General features: G+C 36.2%; 1 protein-coding gene across 1 annotated transcript in view; it reads left to right on the forward strand.

The window, feature by feature from the left end:
* The window catches only part of LOC126184971 (protein phosphatase 1 regulatory subunit 37), a 209,031-nt gene extending 198,915 nt beyond the window's left edge, over nucleotides 1–10,116 (forward strand). Inside the window, exons 10-11 of the mRNA XM_049927668.1 lie at nucleotides 540–878; nucleotides 7,351–10,116. Of these exons, the coding sequence (XP_049783625.1) occupies nucleotides 540–878; nucleotides 7,351–8,961 (1,950 nt within the window). The 3' untranslated portion in view covers nucleotides 8,962–10,116. The remainder of the gene's footprint in view (nucleotides 1–539; nucleotides 879–7,350) is intronic.
* Nucleotides 10,117–11,840: the final 1,724 nt, after the last annotated feature.

The raw sequence follows: 11,840 nt of genomic DNA on the forward strand, positions 1-11,840 counted from the left end.
TATTTTACTCTAGCTCATCAAAGAATGGCTCTAAAAAATAGCAAATTTTATTTCTTTAGTGTGAGCCTGTCGACAACTCAATACTTATGCTTTTCTTTAATCCAAAAGTATTTATAGCCTAATAATTACCACAGTGTATTGAAAATCTACATGTGTAGTGAGAAACATGTTGTTATCTTTGAAATGAAAATATGTTCAAGATTCTTTGACTTATTCCACACTCATAAGGACTTTTCACTTGGGATCTGTGGAAGGTACGTTAGCATATCTTTCTTCTCTATGTAAATATTTATTATATGTTTTTGTTTTTGGACATGTTCTGCATCCTGACGGACCTCCTCACTATGAATCTACTGGAATGAATAGTACATGTAATTTAATATACTTGAACCAGTGATGTCCTTCACTTGGATACCAGACTTTCAAAATACCCCAATGTGTAATTTCTAAATGAATTTGTGCTATTATCTGTTAAGTTTTTTTTATGGTGGAACTTGTGAGAGTGTTTCATTTTTTAATACTTCTTCATGGTTGTACAGGAAGATGACGATAAACAATATGAACAACTGGTGGCTGAAGTGCGTAGATTCTGCACTCGTAATCAAGAGCAAGCATCGGAACATCAAGACACAGTTGGAGCTGAAGTGCCAGAGCGTCGACTACGTATTCCAAAATCTGTTTCTCGAAAAATCTCGTTAACCTGTGAAACATTGATGCGGAATGTGGAAACAGCTAATCACCAGCAGCCACAGCCACATCACCTCTTGCCAGAAACGCGACCACGTGGAGGTGGTGGTCGTCTACGCAGCCCTGCTCCATCTCCAAGCCCTAGTCCTGTCTCGAGTCCTATCCCTAGTCCATCTCGGAATCGCTTCCAGGTACAGTTCCTTTTTAAAAACATTAAGTCGTAAGTTATGGTTTATGCAACACAGATACCTGTTCACAGTAATACATTTTGGGAATGAATTTGTGCTTTTCGGAAATGACTCGTTACTCATCACAGATGATGATTCAGACTATAATCTAACATGGATACATGTGTGTAAGATAAAGAGCTCTTTGCAGGCTCTTTTTTTAAATTCTCATTTGCTCTTTTAATTCATTTTTTATTTTCATTAAGGTCTGACAATGAATGACAAAACAATGTTTCTGCTGCACCAGAATAGTTAAGGATGAGATGTTCCTAGTCCATATAGGAAGTATAAAACTCTCAGTTACTTCACAAATTGTGCTAGTTATTCAAGAGCACTATTCGATTCTCATTTATGCATTTTTAAACTTTCTTAACCTGTTTGTCTTTACTCACTTTTCCTCACATTGCTGCACATCAACTCATTGTTTTCAGTTTTATGTACAGTAAGACTGCGACAATCTGGCACTCAATAATCCGGCAGTGTCAATAGTCCAGCACATGAGGCGTGATCAAAAACTAACAGGAATGTTTGTTTTTCTTAAATAATTTTTATTTATTGGTCAACATCAACTTTGTTCTCTTCAAATAAATCCCGCTCAGATATAATACACTTCCACCAGTGCTTTTTCTGATATTGTAAGTCCTTCTGGAACTCACTTTTCATTATGGTGTTCAGCTCCTTCAGTGATTTTGTTTTTATCTCATCAAGGGTGGCACAATGATATACTTTCATGGCTCACTTCAGTCTTGGAAACAGAAAGAGCTCGCAGGGGACTATGTCCTGGAAATAAGGTGGCTGAGGCAACATAATGGTTTTGTTTTTTGCCAAAATACCCCGAGCAAGCATTGAGGTGTAAACGGGAGTATCATCATGATGCAGTTTCCATAAGTGGTTTTGTCACAATTGTGGTCATTTTCTTCAGATTGATTCACACACATAGTGCATAACTTCCAGTTAGTATTCCTTACTGATCGTACAAGCGTAAGGCAGGAATGCATGGTGCACTATCCCATTGTAATGGAAGAAACTAGTGAGAAACACCCTTCGCATGTGTTCAAAATTGTCAAATTTTTTTCAGTCTTGGCTCTTCATTCTTTGATTGGGATGATTGGGCCTCAGTTTTGACATCATATCTGTATACTCACATTTTGCCACCTTTCCTGAGAAGTTCTGAATTACTCTCAGCTTCATTCAGCAGTTCCTGAGTGATGTCCACATGATGTCCTTTTTGCTCAAAATTCAACAGGTTCAAAACAATCTTTGCTGCGACATGTTTCATGCCCAAAACGTCTGAAAAAATCGCTTGGTATGATCCAAAGAATATGCCGACATCATCAGCTACCTCTCTGATGATGATTTGGTGATTTTCCAGAGCCATTTTTGTTACTTCTTCCACACAATTGTCAGTAATTGATGTGCTAGGGCATCCAGGACGGTCGTCATGTTCAACGTCCTCTCACATCTCTTAGGAATGTTTATACCACTTGTAAGTTCTGGTCTTGCTCATAGCAGATTCACCAAAAGCCACAGTCAACATTTTGAATGCGGCACTACACTGTATTCCATTTTTCAAGCAAAATTTAATACAAATCATTTGATCCATCTTTTTATAAAGTAAAAATTCACCACGTACTCAAAAACACTTATACATTTCTGACTATCAAAAATAAACTAAATATTCAGATCTGCTGAAAATGCAAACATACATCAGAAACACGTGTACCAAAAAGATGTAAAAAAATTTGAAAATTGAATGTATAAACCTGCAAAATTAATAAAATAATTCCTGTTGCTTTTTGATCACACCTTGTTCATCAGAAGTTTTCTCATATTTTTAGCTTGGCGCAATTGGCAGTACACTCGAATGCCTTTGAGAAACATTGGAACTGTTTGGTTCAGCGTCTCATCAGTAATAGTTCTCTGCCTCCCTGAGCGATTATATTCTTGTCAAGATAAGCCAGTTGCATTGTTAGCTTTGTGCTAGTATCAGTGATTCTTTGTTCACTAGACCTAAATTTACAGTACTTACATTTGAATCAGTGCTGCGAGGTTTTATGTAGTAGTTATTTAATAAAATCGTTGCACTATATCGATATTCAGCTGCTTGGATGACTGTCAAAAGATTACAACACAGTAAAAAGTTCATATGTACAATGAATACGTTTTACAGAGCAAAAATGTAACAATTCACTAAAAACTGGACATCATATGAATCCTGGAAAAAGGCAAGAACTGAGACAATATTATGAGTAAATTTAGTATCACTTATTCAACTCTATATGATATTAAAAAAATAAAAACAACAGCTAGAGAAATTTGTGTCACAATCTGCTTCGGTTAAAAGCCCGGACATGAGCCATACTCTAAAAATACCTCAGTAAGGAACTGTAGATGAATTTTTGCATAAGTGCTTCATTGCTAAGAGAGCACAGGGAAATGCATCAATCAGGCATATGTTATTTGAAAAGCCAAATTTTTTTACAAGGAATTAGTTATGCCCGCACATCAAGTTCTTCCATTATTGAAAGGGTTGCTTCATAATTCAAAATCTGTCAGACCATCCGTAAACTAGATGTTTCTGGTATAATAAAATGAAATCAACTAATGAGGGTGTTGCAGATGAGTACAAAACGATGTTTCAAAAGCTTGTTGATGAGCATAAGTTGTTCCCACATCAAATTTACAACACTGATGAGACTGGACTGTTACAGCAATGTTTGTCAAATTCAACCTTAGTGGAAGCTGAGAGGTCCATCACAATGCATTTGAAAAAGAATAAAGGTAGAATAACTGTCTTAGTGTGTGAAAATGTGTCAGATGATCATAAACTTCCTTTGTTTTTGAGTGGGAAACATCAACAGCCTAAACCTGAAAAAAATATGACGCGTATCCCAGATATTTACGGTGCACAGATTAATTCCTAGATGAAGGCCGAGTTGTTCAAAGACTGATTCTTTCACCATTTTGTCCAGTTGTGAAAGAAAGCTTTCAAAAAATTGGACTATCTACAAATTGTAAGGTGATTCTCATGCTGACACCTGTTGAGGTCACCCTCCAGAATCTGACTTTGTCTCATGTAGAATTTTTTTCATGTATCTTCCTGCCAGTGTTACAGCACTAATTCAACCCATGGACTGAGGGAACAAACAAAATTTCAGGTGCTGGTACAGAGGAATTTTTGTGCAAAAGCTGCTAAGCTACTGCATCATCAAAAAGTTCCAATGCAATGTTAACATCAAAGATGCTATTTTAACTGCTGCAGTTGCTTGGACCTGTGTGAAAAATGCAACATTGCACATGTCCTGGAGAAAACTATGGCCTAAACTGCTCGAAGAAGCCGAGATGGAAAGTGATGTAAACAATTAGGAGTCGAGAACTGATCGCTCTGAAATTGTAAAAGTGATAAATTCAGCATCCACTTATGAACTGAGTGCATTTTCAGTCAAAGAAGTTGACAAATGGATTGACATTGATAGATATTCAGCAATCAAAGAAGAGCAGACTGATGATCTGATGTTACAAAGAGTTTTCAACCCACAGAAGCTGTCAGAAACTGAGAGTGATAAAGAAGATATGGCTAAAACTCATATCTCCTGGGCTTAGGTTTCAGAAGCACTGTTATGAAAGTCACTGAGAGTAACCAACAATACAGCACTTCTGAAGTTATGAATTTGCAGATTATACAAAATGATGTTTCTCAAAACAAAAAAAAGGGGGGCTCATTCCAAGAAACAAGTTAGCATTTCCTGCAATGTTCAGGAGAGCTCAGGACAAACTTTCAGCTTAACCACTGGGGTTAAATACCAGTCCAACGTATTCCAGTTAAACTGCACCAAATCCTTGGTAACAGTTTTTATAATTAGTTTGTTCTTGATCCTTTCAAACCAGTGGTGCCTATTGTATTTCATAACTGGCATACAAAAAAATTGTGTATATTGAACTTTTCTAAAACTTTGAGCCTTAAATTGATTTAATAGAACATTACAGTATTCGGCTTTTAATTCAGTGTTATTTTTATAGAAAAGTAATACATACTTTAATTTTTTTAATACTGTAGTCTCTCCTATTCTATTAAACAAATAACAGTCACTTGTTTTTGTACATTAAAACTGTAGGTTTTACTTATATGCCTTTTTTTTAAACCACGTTTTTATAAATAACCTTCATTATCTGGCATATTTGATAATCCAGCATTGACACAGCCCCAAGCATACTAGGTTATCAAGGTTGTCAACCAGAGCTTCATATTAGTGAACAACTTTGTTCATTTGCAGAGTCATTTTCATTTTGTTCCATAATGGCTACTTGTGAGTTTTCAGAAATCAATGCTTGTAATACCAATGCTGTAGTAATGAAATGCTGTAGTCTCTCAAAGTCTCAGAAATTTAAAAATTTCTCCACTTAATCTGATTTATTATTTTTCATACACTTAAAGTGCTTGCAGAATGAAATTTTCACAGAGCAGCAGTGTGTGTGCTGATATGAAACTTCTTAACAGATTAAAACTATGTTGCCAGACTGGTACTCAAGCTCAGGACTTTTGCCTTTTGTGGGCAAATGCTGTACCACTGACCTACCCAAGCATGTCTCCTGAACCACCCTCAGAGTTTTACTTCTGCCAGTACCTAATCTCCCACCTTCCAAATATAACAGAAGTTCTCCCGCCTAACTTGCAGGACTAGCACTTCTGCAAGAAAGGATTTACAGAGACATGGCTTAGCCACAGCCTGGGGGATTGTTTCCAGGATGAAATTTTCACTCTGCAGCAGACTGTGCACTGATGTGAAAGTTCTTGGCAGATTAAAATGGGTGCTGGACTGAGACTCAAACCAAGGACCCTTGCTTTTTGCATGCAAGTGCCCTACCACTGAGCTACCCAAGCGTAACTCATGACCTATTCTCATGCCTTTACTGCTGCCAGGACCTCATTTCCTACCTTCCAAACTTCACAGTTCCCCTGCTTAACTGGCAGGACAGTCATGCTTGGGTAGCTTAATTGAAGAGCACTTGCCCGTAAAAAGTAAAGGTCCTGAGTTTGAGTCCACATCCATCACACAGTTTTAATTTGTCAGGAAATTTCTCGTCATCGCACATTCCACAGCAGAGTGAAAATTTCATTCTGGAAACAATATCCCAGGTTGTGGCTAAGCCTAGTCCGTGCAATATTCTTCCTTCCAGAAGTGGTAGTCCTACAAGTTAGGCAGAACTTCTGTGAAGTTCAGGCGGTAGGAAGTGAGGTACTAGCAGAAGTAAAGCTATGAGGATGGGTCATGAGTCATGTTTTGGTAGCTCGATGGTAGAGCACTTGCCTGCAAAGGGCAAAGGCCCCAAGTTCAACTTTTGATCCGGCACACAGTTTTACTCTGTCAGGAAGTTTTATTTCATATGATAGTCATGACACCCAGTCAATAACAGTGCACATGTTTAGCATATTTTCTACTTTTATTGAAAAATATGTTCTCCTTCTTATGTATTGTAACAACTAAATGTACTGATTTGCCTGCCACCTGTGAATGTAGTTTTCAGGCTTATGCTTTACTTGTTACTGAGCACAAACAGCGCAAATTAAATGGGGTCAGCCACTTAACAGGTACGTGTTACACCTGTTGATGAACTACCAAAGTATGCACACATTTGGGAAATAAAAATAGAAATCATTATGCAGTACACAATTTTGTTGACAAAATAAGGACACCAGCATTCTGGCATTCTGTTGTTGTCATCGTCGTTGACGATGAGGAATGGAAGAGAAAGGATGAAACCCAGGGTGCCTGCACATAGTGTACTCCTCTCAAATAGCACCAAGGGGATCACAGAAGGTAACACCCCCATCTGATCAACAAATCACGTTCCACAATGATACGTGTTCTCATTCCATGAAACACTGTGGAGCAGTTTTAATCCTTCGCTGTGAATAGAATGCTATAGTCAGGAAAATAAAGAAAGATTAGTATTGTTCATCATAAATATTCCATAAAAATGTTCTGAAAGTGTAAATATATTATTATTTTTTAGAACAGTTGTTTTGTTGTTCAGATGTTTTTGTTTCTTGATGAGCAGAACTATCAGTGGAATAAGTATGAGTATCTCTCCAATGCATGCTCCTGTTTAATAGATGCGTACATATGATGCAGTTTTCCAGTTTTAAAATGTTAGTACTATTGTGCCACCTATCTACTGCATTATTATTATTATTATTATTAATACAGATCTTTTCTGTAGCTTAACATTTTCTGTACATACTTGTATTATCTTCAAAACTAATTATGTGGCTGAGAATAACATACTCATAAGAGAAATATGCAAGTACTAAGTGTATGATGGGGAATATTCACAATTGTTGGTTTACAAATGACATATTTTTAATCATTTTAAAATGCGTGAATTATGCAACAAACTTTACATTAAATTCTGATAAAATAAACTGTGTCTATAGGTCTCAAGAGTATCCGAGATGTCTTCACCGACAACTTTCTTCGAAGTATCATCATCTCCATCATCATGTCCAGTAACAGCATCACCATCTGCATCATCATCCCGGTTCCAGGTGACTTCTGTTGAACCAAGTGTTTTAAATCCAGATATAAACAGGAGGATTGGGAGGACTGTCACACCTGGCTTTTCTTTCAAGTTGAATGACAATGATGTATCTCCAAATAACCATTTAGAAATGTCAGATGAATCTAAGAAATCAGAAACACCTTTGAAGCCATCTGTAGGCGGCCTCACGGATGAAAGTGCTGCCCTTAGAGCAAGTGAATTGTCTGGCTCATCATTATCGTCATCAATAATTACAGGTGATGCAACCCAGAGTTCTCCAGGTATGCCGACTCAACTCATCGATACATCCAAAATATCTCAGAACATTGCAAAACAAATGCAAAGTTTGTCCAGTTGTGCAAGTTTACTGTCATTAGCTTCTGACACTTCTGAAGATAATGATGACATGGAGGTTAGGAGACTTATGGATCCAGAAAGTTTCACTGAAAAGCATAATCAACTTGTAACAGATATCCAAAGTAATTCTTCTCTTCAGAGCACAAATTTTGAAATTCCAGTTCCAAAAGTGACAACCCATTCAGATGGAGGAGTTACAGTCAGTTCTAATCCAACAAATGAAACTCATTCAAATAGTTCGAAATTAGTTAGTAGGTTTGGACATAGCACAGTTCCTCAACCACAAAGAAAGATTTCATGGGTTGCACCACCAGACATCCATGTCAGTGACCAAAAAGCAACTTCCAATTTAGAAAAGCTTATGGGATTGTTTCAACAACCAGGCAGCTTCTTCAACAAATCCCAGCCTCAGTACAAAGCAACAGCTGCTATCATAAATCAACAGCCTACATCAAATAGTGATGCAGCATTTCTTTTGACTGCAGGGCCATTGGCTAATGCAGTTAAAGATGCAATGCTTCAGAAATCTGGAAAGCTAATCCCAGAAGGTCCCGAAGTTAGAGCGTCACAATCTCCAGTGCCAGATTTCATCAATAACAATAAAACTGGAGAAGCCAAGGTTAGTGAATGTGATGATAAAAAGGAAATTTCACCAGTATCATATGAGAAAGGCAACCAGCCGAGAATAAGGCATCATGAGGATGAAAATTTTAATCTAGCCAAACCTTGCCTACCAGTTGTTACAGGTGAGGATGATCGTGATAATGATGATGATGATGATGATTGTGATACCCGAATGTGGTGTCCCGTAACATCAGTCTGTGGCAGTGGTATTAAATTGTGGGATTCAGCTGATGTAGATTTCAGTCAAAGTGCTTGTGGTTTTCAGTGTGGAAATTTGAGTGTGATTGATGATGCACGGACAGTGATGAAACTTCATGTGAACGAAGTTGGATCTCCTGCAGCTGGTGAAAAAAGTGACAGTGATTGCCATAGTCCATTTTCTTTCGAAGAATCGTGTAATCTTGTAAAATCACCTGAAAATGTTGAGACTACTGACCCTGATCTGAGACAGGCTCAACTAGTTGATAAAGCTAATAACTTAAGTAGTGCAAGAGATGATGATGAGATAACTGTGGTACCTGACTGAATAACTCATTTCTGTAAATCCTTTTTGCAGGCACTTCATGTGTATTTCTCATTTGTGGAATCACCAGTATTTTTCAAGTGTTCTTGGTTAAACCAGAGCTCTAAATTTCATTTATATATTAAATAATACCCTACTTCCTCTTCATTTCCTCTCTTCAGGTATTCCAGTTGTCATTGTGAGTCTCTCCCCAGTTGTTGCATATATATATATATACATTCATTGTAATTTTTATAATTTTGAACATTGTTACATATTTTCTCTGTCATGACGTAATGGTTGAAAAACAGAGAAGTATCTTCCATTAAACTAAAATCTTAGCTTCATTGTGAAAACAATTTATAAGAATGGACACTACTAGAGTTTGAAAGCATAAGTGACAAATGCATATTCTTTGTGTTTTTATGACTGTTATGTTGCATTTCAGTGTACCTTTGACTTACATTGTCAGTTCACAGAGTATTACCTTCGTGGAAACATCTAGAGAGTGGAAGTGTTGCAAGTATCGTCTCAAAAGTAAATTGGTTCTTTAGAACCTTGAAAATAGAAGTGGACCCTCATTCATCAGATAAATGCAGGACACCAAGGCAGAGAAATGCTTACCTGAAATAAAGAATGTAATTAACTGTAGTTAGCAGCTGTTTCACTAGATGACAAATTTGTTGTGTTTAGGGTGGATTTATGGGATCGAGGTTGAGGAAACATACAGCTACAGTGCTAGATTAATTGTTTCTTCAACTGGTGATGTATACACCTGTTCTGGAGTGCAGACTATTCGTAGCCTGTACATTAGAGCAGATGTCATAAGTACCACTCACATACTATTTACCAGAATATTTAATTAAAGCAATGAGTTAATGTATACTTGTAATTGGTTATAGACAGATAACTATTTAAGAAGGTCATTAATGTGTGTCATTACAAAATCCAGTAAATTTACAGCTTCATACTCCTTCTATTAATTAAATACTGATCTGTCTCTCTGTTAGGGGCAGTTATCGTATTGTATGTTTGCAATTCAGCACATTATTTTTGTATGTGATTCATTGCTGAATGTCAGAAGTATATCACTAAATCTCTCTCTCTTTGGAAAATAATTAGAGTGTATTTCAGCTGGTTCTATCTGGTAATATAGAACTGATTTAGAATTTGTATGGTGTCTCCCTCTTCCAGTAATTATTTGAGAAAGTGTTTCTATTCATATCTTACATCTATTGCAAAGGGAAAAAAAAGGTGCGCTTCATTCTGAATTAGCTTAACTTTTGTGCTTTCATTCCTGTACACTTCAAATTATTCTCTTTCCATTTTCGTATCTACGATGCACTGTTTTACTACAGTTTTCACACTGTGTATAAAGTACTGGGTCTTAATTTCAGCTGGTGGCTATATAATTAATTAATGTAAAATTGAAACCATTAGCTTGTTAATGTAGTTAAATATATGTAACATTTGGCCATGAAACTGCACTCTTCATAAATGTACACACAAGAAAAGGGTTTTTGCGGAATACAGTATACAGTATGTAGTATTCTTCTATATACTGTAGGAGCACTAATCCTAATTAACCTGAACACACATCTTTTTTCTCAGTACAAAACATGACAAAACTTGCCATTTTCCTCTCTCTCAGAAAATATAATATATAATTTATGGTCGCAGTTGCCTCCATTTAGGAAAAAATTGCCTCTCTTGACTAGATATATCTTTAGTATATTTTGAATAACTTCATTTTCGTGTCATCATTATGTGGAATTTATACTACCATGCTCCTAATGCATATATTGCATGCATTTTCAAAAATAACAAATTTTATGTGTTTGAGGGCTAATTTCAATAAGTTTTGTTCCCGTCAGCTTTAATTATCACAGCTTGTACTTACAGCTGTCCTTATTTTCATCATAAAGCTTGATTGATGATGTAAACAAATATTCATGGCTAGTAGTGCCATAGTTCTCTTATTAAAACAGAGATCTCATAAGATTTTTCTGTCTTATTTTGGACATGCTAAGGATTTCAATCATAGAAAATTGCCTAGCAGTTCTCTTCACTCTCAGATTTATTTAATACCATATTCAGGACTTAGCACTACTAAACAATTCTTCAGATTGCATGAACTCCATGTTTAGATTACGATTATTGATTTACTTATTTTTATAATTTTGTGGTGCTGCATTGAGACTCGACAGTATTGAGGCCAGAGCATCTTTATTTATAATTACTTTCTTTCACAGCAGACATTCGTTATCAATCGGCTATCACAATATGGAGAACAGTATGTTACCATTGCATTTTTGGTTTAGTGGATGGTGGTTTAGCACTCTGTTTAATTTCATTGAGTATTTAGTTGAATAAGAAAAACCTTTACATAGAAACAAAGTGTAGATTTTTAAAAAAGTTATATCATGACAGAATCATAAGTAAATTTTATTGTTTGAATGTTGTGGGAAAGTCTAATCCATCACTATTCACTGGTAATATTCGAGCAATCATCTAAAATAATCTTCAAAATAAAAGATTTTCTGGTAGATAACAGTTCAGATTATGTTGAACATCTCACAAGAAATGAAAAAAGATTGCTGATGTTCTAAATCTATTTAAATGATGTACTAATAAAGTAAACACCTTTTTCAAGAGTTTTCAGCACTGAAAAAAGTGAGTGCAAGTACTTATTTGTGACACAACTATGTCACCCATTCTCTAGTAATTTTTGTATTTGTGGGAATTCCATCACAGCAAAGTGTTTGCAGTGATGGCCTAAATTGAAGTACATGCTGATTTCATATTTGGAACTAATATTAAATGAGAGAGCACACACCTCATTAAAAGCAGCTTGGTTTTGTTGTCTATATCACACTATTGTGAATTGCTCATAATTACTCGAT

Source organism: Schistocerca cancellata, chromosome 4 (genome assembly GCF_023864275.1).
Source record: "Schistocerca cancellata isolate TAMUIC-IGC-003103 chromosome 4, iqSchCanc2.1, whole genome shotgun sequence".
Lineage (NCBI taxonomy): Eukaryota > Metazoa > Arthropoda > Insecta > Orthoptera > Acrididae > Schistocerca > Schistocerca cancellata.